This window comes from Elephas maximus, chromosome 7, assembly GCF_024166365.1.
Source record: "Elephas maximus indicus isolate mEleMax1 chromosome 7, mEleMax1 primary haplotype, whole genome shotgun sequence".
Lineage (NCBI taxonomy): Eukaryota > Metazoa > Chordata > Mammalia > Proboscidea > Elephantidae > Elephas > Elephas maximus.
Window position 1 is genome coordinate 127,126,940 of NC_064825.1, and position 18,990 is coordinate 127,145,929.

General features: G+C 51.9%; 1 protein-coding gene and 1 long non-coding RNA gene across 4 annotated transcripts; one reads left to right on the plus strand and one right to left on the minus strand.

Moving 5' to 3' along the window:
* Nucleotides 1-57: 57 nt before the first annotated feature.
* Nucleotides 58-18,337, plus strand: NAA40 (N-alpha-acetyltransferase 40, NatD catalytic subunit). Of its 2 annotated transcripts, XR_007518271.1 has the most exons (9): nucleotides 58-264; nucleotides 9,433-9,528; nucleotides 9,793-9,845; nucleotides 12,926-13,021; nucleotides 13,115-13,273; nucleotides 13,439-13,522; nucleotides 14,010-14,087; nucleotides 14,368-17,007; nucleotides 17,374-18,337. XR_007518271.1 is itself a non-coding variant. In XM_049892321.1 (8 exons), the coding sequence occupies exons 1-8, from the start codon at nucleotides 259-261 to the stop codon at nucleotides 14,507-14,509; spliced, it is 714 nt and encodes a 237-aa protein (XP_049748278.1). In that variant the 5' UTR covers nucleotides 58-258; the 3' UTR covers nucleotides 14,510-18,337. The 2 variants fall into 2 exon arrangements, 1 of the variants encoding a protein (XP_049748278.1); XM_049892321.1 differs by having other exon boundaries at nucleotides 14,368-18,337.
* Nucleotides 6,003-13,509, minus strand: LOC126080982 (uncharacterized). Of its 2 annotated transcripts, none has more exons than XR_007518272.1 (3): nucleotides 13,422-13,509; nucleotides 13,188-13,299; nucleotides 6,003-6,154 (listed from the first exon to the last, which is right to left on the minus strand). It is a non-coding gene; the product is annotated as an uncharacterized LOC126080982 (long non-coding RNA). The 2 variants fall into 2 exon arrangements; XR_007518273.1 differs by lacking the exon at nucleotides 6,003-6,154 and adding an exon at nucleotides 11,537-12,049.
* Nucleotides 18,338-18,990: the final 653 nt, after the last annotated feature.

The following is an 18,990-nucleotide window of genomic DNA, read 5'->3' on the forward strand; positions in this document are numbered from 1 at the left end:
GGCGCCTCCCGCCGCTTTTTAGTGAGAGACCCTCGGGCCCGCCTCCAGGGCGCTCCACCTGCGCGCCTTCCCGGGCTCGCCCCCCTGCCCGGTTCTGCGCCGGCGCGTTGCCCGCGAGGGCGCGCGGGGAGCCTGCGAGGCGCATGCGCGGCGCGGGGCCCGCCGCAGCTTTGGTGTCGCCGCTGCCGCTGTGGCTGCCGTTGTCGTCTCCCTGCCAGCAAGTGTGTGAAGGAGCTGAGGGTCGCCGCCGCCGCCACCATGGGGGTGAGTGAGGTCAGGAGAGGAGACGGAAGGCCCAGGAGCGCTCCTCCCTACCCTCGTCCCCTTCGCCCCTATTGTTCCTTGAACCCCTTCTCACGTGACCCCGACCGCCTTCGGTCTCACGTGACCCCCACTCCCCACATGACCCGACTCCCCCATCCTAAGTGTCCCCACTCTCGGCCTAGCCCGGGACTCCCCTGGGGAGCCTCCTCCGGGACCCCACCCCCTCGGGGGCCCCCCACCCTCGCATCCCTCCCTCTGCTTCCTTCCTCGTTGACCTGTTATCCTCGTGGCCTCCCCTCCCCCAGCTCCGTCCTTGAGGTCACCCTCCCCAGTCTCCAGGGGTCACCCATCACCTAGCTGTCACTGACTCCGCTGCTTCCTATATCGTTGGCCAGCCCTGGTTTGGAGGGAACTGAGGCCTAGAGAGAGGAAGGCACCCAGCAAGACCACAGGGCAGTTACTGGGGAGCCATACCCCATCCGGGTCTCCCGAATCCCTTTCCGCTGCCCGGACTCTGCGATGCCGGCTCCCGTACACTTTCTAAACCTCTCCACCAGGTTCCTCCTTCTCAAACGTTCTCTCCTGTTCCAACAGAGATCTGCTCCCAACACCCCTTAGATGCAGAGAAGTGGTTCTTTATTACTTGGGTTGTTAGTGGTTTTATTACTGCAGGTGGCTTGACAGTGGGGGGTGGGGAGGGACGACGACACTGTGCAGAAGGTATGTAGGGGGAAGATAGGGGACACTGGTAATGGCCTCAGCGCCCGTGGTTACTGACCACCTGCTCTGGGCAAGGCAGCCTGGAGATGCATCTCAGTGTCCTTCCTGGTCTGTGCTGATAGATGGTTCCGCAGAAGTTATTGGTGTGTTCCAGTTACGTGGCTCGTATCAATCGCCCTTCAAAAAATGTGCCTGGCTCTGGATGGTATTGTCCATATTAGTTTTTGTTAGGTGCCATCGAGTTGATTTCAACTCACAGTAAACCCTGTGACAGTAAAACTGCTCCATAGGGTGTTCTAGGCTGTAACCTTTACAAGAAAGGAGCCCTGGTGGTGTAGTGGTTAAAGCACTCAGCTGCTAACCAGAAGGTCTGAGGTTGGAACCTACCAGCCACTCTGCAGGAGAAAGATGTGGCAGTCTGCTTCTGTAGAGATTTACAGCCTTGGAAACCCTATGGGGCAGTTCTTCTCTGTCCTGTAGGGTCACTAGGAGTTGGAATCGACTTGACAGCAATGGGTTTGGCTTTTGGTTTGGTTAACCTTTTACAGGAGCAGATCGCCAGGTCTTTCTCCCAAAGAGCTTCTGAGTGGGTTTGAACTGCCAACCTTTCAGGAAGAAGCTGAGTGCTTAACCGTTGTGCCACCAGGGCACCTGTCTGTGTTAGTATTTACATGGAATTTCCATCATCTTTAGGGAGCCCTGACTTCGGAGCCAGAGATAACCTGGGTTCCATCCCCATCTTTGCCCGATAGTCTCATGATCACGGCCTTTCTGGATTTTACTGCTCTCATTCATATCACAGGAATGATAATCCCTCCCCCACGGGCCCGTTGTGAGGATTAAATGAGATAACAGATGTAAATTGCCAAGTAGGTGCCATATAAGCAGTGGCTGTTATTTTTTGCCTGTTAATTCTCAGCCTTGGCTTTGGTTATCTAAAATAGATTTGTGCTATTTTTAACCCATTGGGTTTGTCCCTACTGTTATTAACCTAGATTTTTTTCTCACTCAAAACTTTATTGACTGAACAAATGAACTGTTAGACAAAAGTAGTCCTCTAATCCATATCGAAACACAAGCATTCATCTTGTTTCAACAAAGTATGTTGGGTATGACGTGCTTTGTATGTAGAAATCTCAAGTCTGGAGAAGTTAGGTGTATTTAACCTAGATTTGGGTGTGAGGTTCCAGACCCCAGCTCTTGCCTAACCTAAGTGAAGCCTGTGTCCCCAGTATTGCTGGGTAAGTGTCTACCCAGCATCGGCCACTGCGGACTGAACAGAAAACAAGAAGCATAACTTGCCATTCTGGCTGAGCACTTCCTCATTAGCTGAGTTGAACTGGCAGGTCCTAGAGGTACTGTGGGAGCCCTGGTGGCACAACACTTAAGCACTCAGCTGCTAACCGAAAGGTTGGCGATTTTAACCCATCAGCCACTCTGAGGGAAAAAAGACCTGGAGATATGCTCTTGTAAAGATTACAGTCTAGGAAACCCTATGGGGCCATTCTTCTCTGTCCTCTAGGGTCCCTGTGAGTTGGAATTGACTTGGTGGCACACAACAAGAGATACTGTGACCCTTGCAGTATTGTATACCTTCATGCTTTTCAGATGTGTTTCTCAGGAGTTGTGCCTACAAAGTCTATTCTGGTTAAAACTCACTACAACAGAGTGACTTGAATTTTGCTCCCTGAAACAGCTAGAATCCCCTTGCTACCCTCTTTCCTCATCAGGGGGCACCCCACCTGGGTATCAGGAAGGTCATCATTCATAGTGCTCACCTCTGCCAGGGGCCCTGCTCTATTGGACGGCCTGGCCTCAGGCAGAGGAGAGAGTGGCGTCAGGTGGAGCACCAGTCTCCAGAGTTCTTGTCCCTGCGCTGCCACACATGCATTGTCTTTCAGGAATTAGAACTTAGATCTTTGTCTCCCTTCACCAAAAACAGGTTCTTTCAGGTCCTGATACTGTGTGGGATGGACCAGAAAATCCAACAGGTGCAAAGTTTGCTTTGCTCAAAGTACCCCCTGAGCCATCTGGATGTGTTTTAATTTCTCTCTGACCCCTAGCAGTGAGAGAACTGCGCGTGGAGGGTCTAATCTTCCTAGGAGGAGGAAGGGAGGCGTTTCACAGCTGCAAATGTTTTGTAGCACTTTGTAACAAGAAAACCAAAACACCAGTTGCCCTCAAGTCCATTCAGACTCATGGAGACCCCACGTGTGTCAGAGTAGAACTGCGCTTCATAGAGTTTTCAGTGGCTGATGTTTTGGAGCTGTGCTTTCGGTTAGCAGCCGAGCATATTAACCGTTTGCACCACTCAGGGACTCCTTATAACAAGAAGCGCCATAGAAATCTAATTGTGATGTAGATGTGGAAGGAGCATGGCCTTTAGGTGCAGACCGGGATTGGAATCAGTAGTTGTAAATTGTGTACCTCCTGCTTGCTGAGCACTGGGTGGACGTTGGTGACTTAAGCAGATGGGCCTCTGCCTCGTGAGTGTACAGTCTGGGTGTGCAGGAGGGCTCTAGGAAGACCTCTGAGAATGCGACAGTGAAGCCAAGAACTCTGCTCACTGCCTCTGTGACCCTGAAAGTTAGCTAACCCCTTTGTGCCTAGTTTTGTCATCAAAGAAACGAGAGCGCATGCCTTACTGAGTTGTAAAGATTAAAATACAGAAGCCGTTACCATAAAGAATTCTTATATCCAGTACATTATGTTACTTTATCCTCACAACATTCCTGTGAGGTACACACATTGTTAGCCCCATTTTACAGATGAGGACACTGAGGTTCTGAGAAATTGAATGACTTGCCTGAAAGAGCTTAAGTAACTTGCTCAGAGTCGCACCGCTAGTCAATGTAAGAGCTGAGAATCAAATCCAGGTCTCTAGACTCAAAATCCCACACTCTTTTTATTACAGAAGATCCCTTGGGGGAAGACACTTAACCACAATGAGCTTTTCTGTTCACTGTGCTTATTTCCCATTTTAATTGGGTGAATCTTCCTGTGTCCCTACAGGATGGCCTTACTTCCACAAGGCAGGGGCAGCGCCGACTGGAACAGTAGGGACCACTTTTCCTGTTGTGCGGGGTTGGGGGAGAGCCCCTGCCTGTCTCTGGCCCCCCTGCTGTAGCCAGGCTCCTGCCCCATGTGCAGACAGCAAGGCGTTTAAGTGCTCTTTAATTATCTGCAGTCTCGGGCCACGGCTATCCTAGGCTGTACCCCGGGATTGCCTGGCTTGCCAGTTCCCGTGCCTGAATGAGCCCGTACATCTCCTGGAGACCTGGGGCTGGCCCTCCTGCTGCTCGTGCTTGGGAATTAGACATACTTCGTGTTCTTGGAAACAAGATGCCGTGGAGAGAACCCAAGGTTCTGTGCTTCCTGCATCCCTGGAGTCACACTTTCTTCCTGCACCTTCGCTCCTTCAGGGGCGCGTTGGGCTGTGAGAGCTGGCGTTTACTGGGAAGGGGTGCTAGCTTCCGCCCCGCCCTTACAGCTGTTCTGTGAGGCTGGCATTGCGCCCCATTTTCCCGCAGGTCAGGTTGCTTTCACGAGTCCCCCAGGGGTGCAGGAGGAGCACCGCCTGCTCTGTCGAATGGATGCCACAGCTCATGCTCTTTCAGCCCGGCATGCAGCCCCAAGACCTTCCACTCGGAGGTCCCTCTTTTCCTCACAGCTCCCTCAGTGTGGAGGGTAGGGCCTCGGTGGCACTGTGGTGGCAAGTCAGCCAGAACCAGGCAAGAGGGGCGGTGAGAGTGAGTTGCTGAGCAGTTGCCTGAGGGCCCCTAGGGCCCCAGGCCTTATCTCGGCCAGGCTGGGGGAGTGATAGTGAGCGGAAGTCCTTACACCATGGATGGAGGCGCCCGCAGGGGGAGACTGTGTGGCTGGTGGAGCAAACACTGGATCAGTGGCCCAGCCCCTGGGATTGAGTCTCCTTCTGCCACGTACTCTACGAGTCATGTGTGAAGAGAGGAGCAGGTTTGTGCCCTGAGACTGGAACAAGATAATGTTTGTGAAAATGCTTTGCAGGCTGTGTCTCCCAACGTTATCTTTTTTGTGTATGTATAATTTTGTTTCTGTGGGGAATATACACAGCAAAACGTACACCAATGCAGCAGCTTCTAAGTGTACCACTGATGGATATTGATTACATTCTTCAAGTTGTGTAACCATCCTCATCCTCCTGTTCTGAGTTCTTTCTCCCCCATTAACATAAGTTCACTGCTCCCTAGGGTTCCTATCTAATCTTTGGAGTTGCTGTTGTCAGTTTGATTCCATATAGATAGTTCTTAAAAGAGCATAATGCTCAAGGCAGACTTTTTTTTTTTTTTTTAAACTAGTTGAGCTAAACTATTGTTTGGTTTTAAGAAGACTTCAGGGGATATTTTTGGTTTAAGCTTTAAAGATTATCTCAGGGTAATAGTTTCAGGCGTTCATCCACCCTCCATAGCTCCAGAAAGTCTGGAGTCCATGAGAATTTTAAATTCTGTTCTGTGTTTTCCCTCTTTGATCAGAGTTCCTTTATGGAATTTTTGATTAAAATGTTCAGTAATGGTGGCTGGGCCACCATCCAGTTCTTCTGATCTCATGGCAAAGAAGGCAGTTGTTCATGGTGGCAATTAGCCACACATCCCATATCCTCCTCCTATTCCTGACTGTCCGTCCTCCATTGTTCCAGGCGAATAGAGACCAATTGTTGTGCCTTGGACGGTCACTTGCAAGCTTTTAGATCCCAGGCACTACGCATTGAACTAGGAGGTAGAACAGAAGCACTAAACACGTCATTAGGCCATGTCTTAGTCATCTAGTGCTGCTATAACAGAAATAGCACAAATGGATAGCTTCGTCAAAGAGAAATTTATTCTCTCATGGTCTATTGTCTACAAGTCCAAATTCAGGGCCTCGGCTCCAGGGTAAGGCCCTCTTTTCGCAGCCCTGGAGGAAGTTCCCTGTCATCAGTCTTCCCCTGGTTGAGGTGCTTCTCAGTGCAGGGACCCCAGGTCCAAAGGATGTGCACTCCTGCTCTTCATTCTTGGTGGTATGAGGTCCTCATGGCTCTACACTTGCTTCTCTCTTTTACATCTCAAAAGAGAGTGGGTTAAGACACTGTCTAATCTTGTAGATCTCATCAATGTAACTGCCACTAATCCATCTCATTACATCATGGCGATAGGATCTATAACACATAGGGAAATCACATCAGATGACAAAGTGATACACAGTCATACAATACTGAGAATCAGGACCTAGCCAAGTTGACAGATATTCTGGGGGGACATGATTCAATCCATGACAGGCCAGTTAACTGGAATGGACCGTGAAATCATGACCCTAAACCTCAAAACCAAGAAACCAAATTCTGTGAGTTTTTTCCTTTTTTTTTTTTATTGCTCTTTGTATTAAGGTTTACAGAACAAACTAGCTTCTTATTAAACAGTTAGTACACATTTTTTTTAATGACATTAGTTAACCATCTCGTAACATGTCAGCACTTTCACTTCTTGACCTTGGGTTCCCAATTACCAGCTTTCCTGTTTCCTCTTGCCTTCTAGTTCTTGCGCCTGGGCTGGTGTGCCCCTTTATTCTCATTTTGTTTTATGGGCCTGTCTGATTTTTGGCTAAAGGGTGAACCTCAGGAGTGACTTCATTACTGAGCTAAAAGGGTATCTGGGGCCATAGTCTTGGCGTTTCACCAGTTTCTGTCAAGCCATTATGTCTGGTCTTTTTTGTGAGTTAGAATTTTGTTCTATGTTTTTCTCCAGCTCTATCTGGGACCCTCTATTGTGATCCCTGTCAGAGCAGTCCGTGGTGGTAGCCGGGCACCATCTAGTTGTACTGGATTCAGTCTGGTGGAGGCTGTGGTAGTTGTGGTCCATCATTCCTTTGGACTCCCGTGAGGTTTTTGGTTGTACGTAAGTAGCCTCAGCAGCTACCCTTTTTGTGTCGTTGTAACTATATTTATCACACAACTTTTGCCAATTCAACTTTTCGCAGGTATATGATTTATTGACAGCTGTGTAACCCTACCTTTAATCAATGCAATATTTCCATCACTACTAACCCCTCTTCCCCCCTCCCTCCCTCCCCTAAAGCCAAAAAAAAAAAAAAAAAAAAAACCATTGCTGTTGAGTAGATTCCAACTCATAGCTACCCTACAGAACAGTGTACAACTGCCTCCTAGGGTTTCCAGGAAGCAGCTGGTAGAATTGAACTGCTGACTTTTTGGTTAGCAGTCATAGCCCTTAACCACGACGCCACCCTCCCACCCCTGGTAACCACTAATAAGGTTTGTTCTTGATACATCTGCCTTTTCTTGTCTTTTTCTGTAAGTGAGGTCATACGATATCTGTCCCTTTATGATTCACTTATTTCACTCACATGTCTTCCAGCTCCATCCATACTATAGCATGTATCAAGACTTCATGTCTGTCTCCTACTCTGCTGGCTGAGTAGTATTCCATTGAATGTCTGTACCACATTTTGTTATGCATTCATCTGTTGATGGGCACGTAGCTTGTTTCCATCTTTTTGTTGTTGTGAATAGTACTGCAATGAACGTTGGTGTACCAGTCTCTGTTTGAGTCTCTGCTTTCAAGTCTTTTGAGAATATACCTCGGAGTGGAATTTCTGGGTCATATGGTAGTTCTATTTTTAGCTTTTTGAGGAACTGCCACACTGTTTTCCACAACAGCTGTACCCTTTTGCCTTCCCAGCAGCAATGAGTAAGGGTTCCAGTTTCCCCACATCCTCGCCAACATTTGTTATTTTCTGGTTTTTCATCTTAGCCATCCTAGTGTGAGTAAAATGGTATCTCAGCCCAATGTTATCTTGAAACCCAGATCCGCAGAGAAAAAATGGTTGCTGTAAAACCTACATGTGGTAGAACAGGGCTTGCTGTGTCCCCTGGTTGTGTCCCTAGACGCCAGTGTTCGAAGACAGCATGTCTCTCTCCTGTTGGTCCCTTCCTTTAGGGAGGCAGGTGTGGCCTCCAGCCTGGCCTCCAGCACACGCTCAGCCTGAGCACAGTGAAGAGCGGGTGCTGGTAGCGCTGATGGCTGTAGGGGCAGGCAGTCCTGGGAGTTCACCTTGTCTGAACTCTTGGTTGCTTAAAGCAGTAGTTAAACCATGTCATTCCTCAGGAAATAGAGGGCAGAGCCTATCCTGAGAAACTGTCCCGCAGCTGGCTTTTCAGTTCATCCAGAATGTTCATCCCTCTGAGTGTTCTTTCCCGGGGCCAATCAGCATCACAGCCAAGGTGACAATGGAGGTAGAAAACCCTCTCTGGGGGTGAGGGGGCAGCTTAGGAGGAGATGGAGAGCAGGGAGGTAAAGTGAGGGAGTCAGAAGAGGCCCTGCCCTTGGTAGAAGGCAGAGCAGTCTTACCAAAGCCTTTGGGGTACCTTCCAGGCACTCAAGCTGGGAGGATGGGCACCCTTAATGTGTGTGCTGCTCTGGTTCTCATTGGCAGTGAAAATGACAGCTGTCATTGATTGACCCCAAGCCACGGGGTCAGTCATTGTCTGAAGGGCGGTGTTAAAAGCCCTGCTCATCACAACCCACAAGTAATAAAGAGCAGAACTTGGCTTTGAACAAGGTCTGTCAGACTCCAGAGCCTGGGCTCTTTTCCCTATGGTATCTAGCTTTTTACAGAAGATTAAGAAGGTCCATTTAGGCCTCAGAGAACCCCACATTAGCCTCAAAACAGGATCTGATCTAGATACAGTTGTGGACGATTTGCCATTGGCCTCTGCAGGAAAAGCCTCCCTTTGCTCTGCTGGTTGCCATTTTGCCCTGCAACTTGGGCTTGCTGTTCAGATGTGAGCATCGCTGCTGTCCTGGGGTGGACCCCTCGGGCCCCTTCACTCCATCCTTGTCATTAGGTGTGCCATGAGCCTGCCGTTCTTGACCTTGGCTGAGTGGGGCTTCTGTGGAGTGGCTGTGGATCCTTGAGCCAGACTGTCTTGGCCCTAGCCTCAAAGCAAGACCCAGCTCCCCAAGGGGCTGGCCCCAGGCCTGGTCTTTGGCTCCTGGAGCCAGAGGACACTGAAAAGTCTTCAGATAGATTTATTCAGCGGCTGCCTCAGTTGCCGTCTCTTGCCCGAAACCTGCCTTGAAATCGTCTAAAATTAGCTGTTCCCTCCAAGGGAGGGATTGGGTGGGCGAATATTTATTAGGCACCTTCTGGGCGCCAGGCATCACCATGTTACCTCATTGGGTTCTCACAGTGGCCTGAGGGCCAGGAGAGCCAGTGACGCCCAACGGTGGAGCCTGCTTTCCGGAAGCCTGGATCTTTCCCACTCCACCAGTGTGCAGCAGCCAGGGTTGGAAGCTTCCCACTGTTGAGGCCAGGCCTGTGGGTGCAGGGACCCCAAGGTCCTAACGTAAATCTCTGATGGGGAAGTCAAATCTGGTTGGCCACAGCCCTTCCAGCCCAACCTTGCTTTCCCTGTTGCAGAGAAAGTCGAGCAAAGCAAAGGAGAAGAAGCAGAAGCGGTTGGAGGAGCGAGCAGCCATGGATGCTGTCTGTGCCAAAGTGGACGCAGCCAACAGGGTGACTCTCCCTGCCTTCCCCGTTCCTGCCTCCCACAGCCTCAGCCTGGTTTTTAACTTGACTTCTTTTGGCGCCACTCTGTGGCAGAACTGTGTTACTGCTTGCTGCCCAAGCTTGAGGGCTGCTTTTGGGGCCGGGAACTAAACCTCCAGAGTGGAGTGGGTCAGTACAGCGTCTGCTTCCAGAGAACAGAGCTCTTTGTGCAGAACTGCCACTCTGCCCACACGCGCACTTTTGCGACTCCTCTTTCCTTTCCCTCCGCAGCTTGGAGACCCTTTAGAGGCTTTCCCAGTGTTCAAGAAATACGATCGGAATGGGTGAGTATATTTAGCATTCTTAACTACTGTTTCTTTGAGTGTCTTCAGGAATTTGCCTTTTGGGAACAGGCTTCCTCAGACTCTGCTTTTCTCATTCTTCTTCCTTGAGAAGAAGCAGAAACCGTGGCCACTACCCCCTGTTGATATAACCTACCCCAACTAGCCCCCCTTAGAGTGATAAAGGAATCTGGAATGACAAGGATTGCACTTAATCTCAAACTGGTGTCTGTTTAGGACTCTGTGTTCTCTCTACTATAAGGAGTCCTGGTGGCACAGTGGTTAAAGCGCTTGGCTACTAACTGAGAATTCGATGGTTCTAACCCACCAGCCATGCTCGAAGAAAAAGATGTGCTCCCGTAAAGGTTAAAAAAAAAAAAAAAAACCAAACCCATTGCCGTCCAGTTGATTCCAAATCCTAGCGACCCTACAGGACAGAGTAGAGCTGCCCCATAGGGTTTCCAAAGCTATAAATCTTTATGGAAGCAGACTGCCAAATCTTTCTCCCGCAGAGCGGCTCGTGGGTTTGAACCACTGACCCTTCGGTTAACAGCCAAGCACTTAACCGTTGTGCCACTAGGGCTCGTTTACAGCCTTGGAAACCCTATGGAGCAGTTCTCCTCTGTCCTATAGGGTCTCTGTGAGTCAGAATCGACTCAACGGCAATGGGTTTGGTTTTTTGGGTTTATTCTCTCCGGACTAAGAGTCATAGAGCTGAAACAAACTTGGAAAAACATCTAGCCTGACACCCTTGTTTTATAGAGGGGGAAACTGAGGCTTGGAGAAGTTGAATGAGACTGCTGAGCTTATGGAGTTTCCCCTTGACAGCTGAGGGGGCTTTTAATTCCCAACCCAGCGATCTTTCCCTGATTATAGTATAATTGTTAAAAGCCATTTCCTGGCTGTGTGACCCTAGACAAATTATTTAACCTCTTTGTGCCTCAATTTTCTGTTCAGAAATAGGCCTGATAATTGCACCTTCTTTATACGGTTATTAGGAAGATAAGATGTAGAGCTTATACTAAAAACTATGTGAGTGTTAGCTCATATTATCACTGCTGTTATTAGTAATGCCATTTACCATAGGGTTTGGGTTAAAGTCCCCCTCCCCTTTTCTGTTCTTTTGGTTTAGAAATTAGGATTGTCAACCTGCCCTACCTGAGATGCTACAGAGAAATCATGTTCCTGTAATGTAACATTTGGGCCTAGGGGGAAAAACGGGTTATAGTTTCAGGGAAACCTGGGTTTGAATCACAGCTCTGCCTCCTGTGAACTGTACATATGCCCTTGGAGAAGTCGCCCCTCACGCCTCATTCTCTTACTGTTAAATGGGGTTATGAGGGCAAACTTACAAAATTGTTCTACGGAGGAAGACATAGTAGCAGCTGGTATGAGTATTTTAACGAACAAGTGGTTAGCTACTGTTAAGTCTGCCCTGACTCATGGTTACCCTGTGTGCAACAGAACAAAGTGCTGCCTGGTCCTACACCCGCCATGCGATTGGCTGGAGCCTGGACCATCGTGACCCACAGGGGTTTTGTTGGCTGATTTTTGGAAGTAGATCACTGGGCCTTTCCTCCCAGTCCGTCTTCATCTGAAAGTTGTCCTGAAACCTGTTCAGCATCCCAGCAACACACAAGCCTCCACTGGCAGAGGAATGCTGGCTGCCTATGAGGTGCAGTGGCTGGGAATCGAACCTGGATCTCCCATTAGAATTCTACCACTGAACCACCAATGCCTCAACGAACAAGCTAGACAGATGCCAATATGCGAATTATGAAGTAAAGGCTTTAGCAGGTGAAAATGTATGTCGCTTTCTTAGGTGTGTGAGTTTTATAGTATTACATCAATTTGTCACTCCTTCCTTTCTGTGATCAGACACGTTACAATCTGTGTAATGTGTGGCGTTCAGCTTCTGGGGGGCCCTTTGACATAGTCTAGCCTTCCCTTCCCGTGAGACCTCTTCCTGTTTTCATACTCCACATTCCTGCTAACCTGTGGGAAGATGGAACGGCTCTAAAGCAGGCGTTGCCAGCCAGCTCAGCTCCTTTGGTCCTGGAATCTCGTGTTATTCACACGCCTGTGATCCCACTTTCCCGTACAGAGAACTCAGGTTGATGGAGAGTTTCGACCATAGACAGGCCCTTGGAAAATGTACAGCTCAGACAGATGCAGGGCTGTGTTGGGCAGTTCCGACGAGGCTAGTACTTAGGAAGAAAGGGAAACTGTTCAGGGGCAGGAAGTTCAGGATTTATGAGGCTGAGCGCATGTGCTGCTTACATGGTGTGCCAGCCGCCAGAGGGGACGTCCTCGATTCCACTGGGGATATCTGAGGGCTGGTGTCAAAGGTCACAGAAGGACACTGGTACTCTTGGAAAAGGGTGCCACCTAGAGGACACCATGTCACAGTTTGGCCAAGGAGTTTAACTGCTTCATTTAAATTTCATTTAGCAACAGATACCTGAAAGCCTCCAGCATTTGTCAGTTTAAGAGAACAGAGCCTCGGGATGCACCCCATGCCACCCCATTTGATCAGCCAAGAGCGGCTCCTTAAAGGGGTGTGTGTCAGCCATGGTCTTCTTGAAGGGCCTGAGGTAGCCTGGCTGGTTTTGAAGGCAAGATTGGTAGGTAAGAAGGAAAAGGTTCCGTGGGAGCCTAGTGTGGAGTTGGCTTAGAAATTAAAGCAATAGGCAGAACGCCTAAGAGCAGGAACCAAGGGAACAAAGAAGGCACAAGTGTTTATGACAAAGTACAGAAGAGGCTGAGATGGTAGGAAAAGAGCAGAGAGGGCCAGGAAGTTTACAAAGTGCCAGCCTGACAAGGACAGCCAAGGAGAGGCAGGAAACGGTTGTGGTGGGCAATGGGCCGGGTGGTGACAGTTGTTAATCTCACCCGAAAGGCTACGTTCCTTCGCAGGCACTGTCTGTAGTCATGTCTGGGAGGCAAGGCCCAGTCTCGGTTTTCTCTAGATTAACGAGATCAGGCAGGGCTGGCTGTTAGGCTTTCAGGGAGGGGTGATGGTGCCTGATGGGACAGCACATGACCTGTAGCCCTCTCCAGACACCTGCTTTTCCTCTTCTTAGGTTAAATGTCTCCATCGAGTGTAAGCGAGTGTCTGGACTGGAGCCAGCCACTGTGGATTGGGCCTTTGACCTCACCAAAACCAACATGCAGTCCATGTAAGCATGCCCTGAAGGGAGGGGAGTCTTGTTCCCCCAGCTGGCTGCCCCCTTCCAGAGTTCCTCGTCCTGACTGTTCCCCAAATCCCCCAGGTATGAGCAGAGTGAGTGGGGCTGGAAGGACCGAGAGAAGCGGGAGGAAATGACGGATGACCGAGCCTGGTACCTCATTGCTTGGGAAGACCATTCCATCCCTGTTGCCTTCTCTCACTTCCGGTTTGACGTGGAGTGCGGGGATGAAGTCCTGTACTGGTAGGAACCATTGCTCAGAGCGGGCACTGGAGCAGGGAGACATGGGAGCCCTCTGTGCAGTTCAGCCATGTGGCAGAGCCCACCGCGCTTATCTGGGCTTGAGGGCTGCCAGGGGCTGCAGGCCGCCTCCGTCACCCTCCACACTCACCTCCGATTTCTTCCCAGCTACGAGGTGCAGTTGGAAAGCAAGGTGCGGCGGAAAGGCCTGGGGAAGTTCCTCCTGCAGATCTTGCAGCTTGTGGCCAACAGGTAAGGAGCCCTGCTTTGGGCCCCTGAGGCATCGCCCAGCTGCGGGAGGCATCTGCTCTGCCTGAGCCTCGGTGGAGGACAAGGCTCACGGGAATGCTGGGGAGAAAGGCATCCAGAGCCCAGGGCCTTGCTCTGACTCCAGAGGTCGTACGCTTCGCTCAGGGCAGCCAGCATCTTCTGAGGGCCTGACCTGTGCTAAGCTCTGTGCCTAAGGCTTGAGCTGTAGAGAGGAAGTGGTAAGGATTTCCGCTCTAGAAGAAGCGCAGGCAGGTGGGGGCCTGCTGCCTGTGCCGTCTGCAGCTGAATAAGCTCTGTAACAGAGGGGAGCACCGTGTGCTTGGGTGCCTGAGAGAGGCTGGCACTGGGGCCTGGGGAGTCTTGCAGAGGAGTGGGCAGGAGCAAGCAAGCAGAGATGGAGAGAGGGAGCAGGGACTCCATCTTGGTCTCTCTGTCTCTCTCAGAGATGCCCTCTCTGCCTTCTTCTCAGCACACAGATGAAGAAAGTTATGTTAACAGTATTTAAACATAATCATGGCGCCTACCAGTTCTTCAGAGAAGCGCTGCAGTAAGGAGCTGGGCCCTGGTGGGGGACCCTCTGGCTGTGGGAGGTGCCACTTCCCTGGTCCTGTTCCCACTCATCCTGACCCCTCAGTTCACCGTGTGCTCAGGAGGGGCACGGGCACCCCCGTAGCAGGGGCAGAGGCTGGTGAGATGACATGGCACTACCGTTGGCGTGGCCCCTAACCCCCCTCTGCACCCTCACTCTTGGAGGTCTACTGAGTGCGGCTGCTAGAAAAGCCTGGAACCAGGAGGAGAGCCAGCCCTTTTCTCTTGCCCCCTTGCAGATTTGAAATCGACGACTCTTCCCCTAGCATGTCTGGCTGCTGCGGGGAGGACTGCTCCTATGAGATCCTGAGCCGCAGGACCAAGTTTGGGGACAGCCAGCACTCTCACGCGGGTGGGCACTGTGGTGGCTGCTGTCACTGAACTCCCAGAGCCCCTGCAAGGCAGACCACGCTCCTAAGGCCTGTCCTCTCCCCACTCACGCAACGCCGCTACTCGCGAGGCGTCCTAAGAGCTGTGGCCTCCTCAGCCCTTCATGGGCCAGGCTGCCCCTCAAAAGCACAGAACCCTAGGGAGGCACAGTCCAGGCTGCAGAGTTGCCCCCACCCACCCTCCTAGAAGAGCAGAATGCCGGGAGTGAGCAGAGGAAGAGGGGCCCAAGGCAGGAGCTGGGGAGGCCTGGGCCCCAAACTCAGCCTTGCACAGTGGCTGCCTCCTCACTCGGCTCTCAGGTCCCCTTCTCTGCAACTGGATTCCCAACAGCCCCTCCCTCACACACATACTTGGACAAATGGAGTGTTCTTACCCACCTGTGTGACAGGCCTGAGACCCTGGGCCTGGGCTCTGTCTGGTTCCAAAGACAAAGGTGCAAAAGGAGGCTCAGAAGCAGCGCTGTGACGGAGACCGTGGGAGGGGCTTGTGCTGAGACACCAGGAAGCGAGGGAGCTGGAGCTCTTTCCAGCCGGGTTTTTGTGGATCTACAGTGCGAGTGAAATGTCTGGGGACCAGCTGACTCTGAAAGGAAGGCTGCCCCCTCTCCATCGCTGTTGTGGGAGGGGCTGAGAACTAGGAACAAGGTGCCCTAGGGGGCCCTCTGGGGACAGTGGCCCCTCTGGGCTTTTGCACTCTGCTACATTCTAAGCTTCACCTCTCGATCTCATGGGGGAAGGCACAGCAGGTACTTGAGTTTTTCGTTCATCAAAGAAAACCAGAGGCCTGCCTGTTCTTCCCCTTCACCCCTTGCCACTCTGTCCCCTGCCTTCGCCCCACCCAGACAGCTCTGCCCTTAGTCTCAGGGGGTATATCGTCAGGGAGTCCTACTCTGCCTCCAGGAGCTTCCTCTGTCCTGGGGTGTTTAGTACATTTCCTTTCATATCTTGGTGCTGATAGCTCTCTGAAGGTGGGGTGCTTCCCACCCCTGTTCTGCTTGCTTCCTCTTCGGGGAGCCCCCAGCCAGCGCAGGCCTGCCCTGCCTGCACTCCCCAGCTGCCTCAGTAAAGCACTAGTGCCACTGTCCTGGCTGGGGCGAGGCCGCACCAGGAGCGCTGCTCAGGGGCCACACAGCTGCTTCTCTCTGGTGTCGCCCTGTGCAGCTGCCTGTGCAAGGGAGGCCGGAGCCAGGGAGGAGGCGGCCTTCCTTTTTGAGGACAGAGGCAAAGCTGGGGTCTTCTCCGGAGAGGGGGCCTGTCAGAACCTATGCTGTCCTGTCCCCTAGGCCTGGCTCCTTCCAGGGAAGAAAAACCAAATCCTTATCCAGGAAAAAGCACCTAGCACCTTCCCTTGGGTCTCTTGAGCACTGATTTGGGAGTGCCTTAAGGTTCTGGCCTTTGAGAAGTTGCTGTTGGAAGGCCTGGCACTCTGCCTTCAGAGCCTGCTCCGGTCCCCACACTCTGCCCTGAGCCCAGAGGCATCTGGCCTGGTGGGACCTCCCAGGACCACTCCTGCAGGGGCTGTGCACACAGGCCCCCTCGCAAGCCTGCTCCCTCTGCTGGGCACCCTGCGCTGCTCTGAACCCCACCAGCAGTGGGACTGGCATTCACCTGAAGGGGACCTGACAGCTTTACACTGGAACAAGCCTATCCTCACCCCTACCCTGCTTACCTGGGGTGAGATTTCAGACTGCCGGAAGGGGATTGGTAGGCTCCTTCCAAGACTCACAGGACAAAGGAAGCGTGTCTAGGAATCGTGTCTCCTCTGGTCCTGGTCTCTCCAGGGACACAGAATAACTGTATTGTCTTAGATCATGGATTTCTGATACCTCACTGAAAGGGACCAAAAGGAGCCCCAGTGTAAACCCCCTGTAAGGTGAGTTCACAGCTGTATGCCTTTCTCCAGTAATCGGACACCTGGCACCAGGCCTGCCCGTGGGTGCCGGCCCCTGCATGTCCCAGCCTGCCTCTGCGGCCACTTCCCACAGGGCTTCTGGGGGCCAGGGCAGGAGAGGCCTCGTCTCAGACCAGCAGATCACCCTCTAGTTGCTGTTGGCCCTGCTCATTTTTCAAACGTCAGCCTTTCTCCTCTTCCCCAGGTCTTGGTTTTGAGAAACATGGCGGGCATTTTGTACCAGGCTTTTTGTTTGGGGTACATTAAGATATTTTTTTAAGATATCTTTTTTTTTTTTAGTTATATTCACCCTGTTTCAGGTTATTTTGTTGGTGGGTATGTGTGTACAACATGTGTATGGTTCTTTTTAACCCTTTCTGTTTTTTTTAGAGGAAACTTTGAGGATAAACTTCTTGGTGTTACATTTTTTTCTTTAGCAACTTGTTATCACTGGACTCAAATGGGGAAAGGATCTCTTTTTGCATTGGTTGTATTTGTACGTCATAAATAAAGGACAACTTTGTTCAGCTGCTGGGATGGCTTCGTAATGCTGGGTGCCATGGGCAGTGTGGGCTCAGAGGGAGCCCCGACCCTGGCAGGTGAGGGTCTTCTCGGACTGTTCTAGCATTGGGCCCAGACCTGGGAGGCTGTGATGGAGGCAGCCTCAGAGCTGAGAAGACCTTGGGGTGGCAGACAAGCAGCCAGAGGTGGGAACTGAGAACAAATGAGTGTGTCTGTGCCACTTCCCAGAAGCCCTGGGTAGAGGTCAAAGGTGTTCTTGAGGAGGGAAACCTGCTTTGCATTTTGGAGAGAGAGTCCCAAGCCGGGCGTTGTGACATTTGACATCTGCGGCTGAACGTGAATTCCAGCGCATGTGTGTGTGGCACTAAGTACATGAGAGGGCTGGTGTTTCTTCCCTTTCCCGTTGACTTTATTGTGTTATTCAAATATTCTTTGTCCCTTAGAAAGAGTCCGCTTCCCTCCACTCGAGACAAAGGCTCAAGGAAGGGTAACTCATGTCAGGTCTGACGAGGCGGGAAAGTTATGAGCTGGGGGAGGCTCCGAGTCCTCAAGTGCAACAGATGGTGCTGAGGCAGCTTCTCCCCGGGTTGGGGGCTGCCCTAGGGTGGGACTGGGGAGCAGGGAGGCTTGGGAAGAGAGATAGGAAGTAGACCAGTGGGCCCAGATCTGGGACTCCGAAGCACTCCCTCTGGATGATGGAGGGGTCAGCCTGGTCGTGCTCCTGCTCGCTGACCCACATCTGCCGGAAGGTGGAGAGAGGCCAGATGGAGCCCCAGGTCCACACAGTATTTGCGTTCCAGTGAGCTGTGATGCGGAGAGGGGAGCAGGGTTCATAGCTGTCCGGGTGAGTGCAGTTCTCACGTGTGTTGGCCTCCACGCTGTGCGTTGAGCACTCCCAGGGGACGGTCTGTGCAGCTGCCTCTGAGGCAAAAGGCATCGCAGCCCTTGGAAACACAGTGTTTCACTGGAGTTTATACAACTGACTTCTCTGGACAAAATCACCTCGTGCCCCCCCCCCCCCAGGAGTTCTTTGTTCCTGGAACAAAGAGTTAATCCCAGGCTGGAGTGTTTTGGAATAGCCATCCCCCTCCTGTGGGGTAAACGACCGTGGTGGTGGGGCCTTCCGTTCATCACTGCTCTGGGAAGTTCCCTGAGCTGAGGTCTATGGCCGCCTCCTAAATGACCTGGGCAGGCCGTGCCCCTCAGTCCTCAGTGGCCGCGTCTCTGAGCTGTGCTGTGCCTCAGCACAAGGCCTGTGGCTCCAGGGGTGACTTCACGTGTTACTGCCACCCTCTAGCTACATCTCAGGGCTCTTCACTCAAGTGGGTCTTGCTGGAACTCCACACCTTGAGCAGCTGGAGGAGGAGGCCCTGTTGCTGAGTGAGTGGTCTTCATTTCCATCAGAGCCGGAGCTGGTTTGAAAGGGCTGGATTTTCTCCGGGGCGGGGCGGGGGGTGGCAGGGGGGTGGTCCCCAGCGTTGTCTGCTGCCAGGCTGGGAAGGCAGTCCGAGCAAACTCGCATGTTCTATTGCTGTCCCTTCCCCAAGTGCGTTGGAGGCCTCACCTGTATCGCCTGAGGACAAGGGCCTGGGCGATGGGAAGGGGTTCTACGCAGCCCCTTATGAATGAGGCCTTACCTGGCTGTGATGGGGAAGGAAAGTGGCATGTGGCGAGCCCCTGCTGTACCAGTGACAAGCACACCCAGTGCCTGCCCTGTGTGGACAACTCAAAATGCCTTATTCTCAATTTACAGATATACTGAGAGTCCCAGAGTGTAAGTAACCTTGTCAGTGGTCCCAGATGTAAGTGGCAGAGCCAAGATTTGAGCCCAGGGTGGAGGTGTTATCCCCATTTAACAGATAAGTCACCTGAAGCTCAGGAGAGTTGAGACAGACATGCGGCAGCGCATGGAGGAACACAGCTCTCTGCTGGCTCCGAACCCCCTCATGCCACCCTCCCCTCCCCTCGGCTCTGAGAGTCCGGGTTTCTGCTTCCTGAGCAAGAGCTGCCTGCCCTGGAGCCCCCAGCAGTTGGAACCCCCTTCCCCTCTGCACCTTGGC

What these genes read in the sequence shown, in the direction of transcription:
- NAA40 (XM_049892321.1), top strand. An exon ending in AAGAAATACGATCGGAATGG is followed by an intron (nt 9,846 to 12,925) that starts GTGAGTATATTT and finishes TCCTCTTCTTAG; the next exon opens with GTTAAATGTCTCCATCGAGT. An exon ending in GGGGATGAAGTCCTGTACTG is followed by an intron (nt 13,274 to 13,438) that starts GTAGGAACCATT and finishes ATTTCTTCCCAG; the next exon opens with CTACGAGGTGCAGTTGGAAA.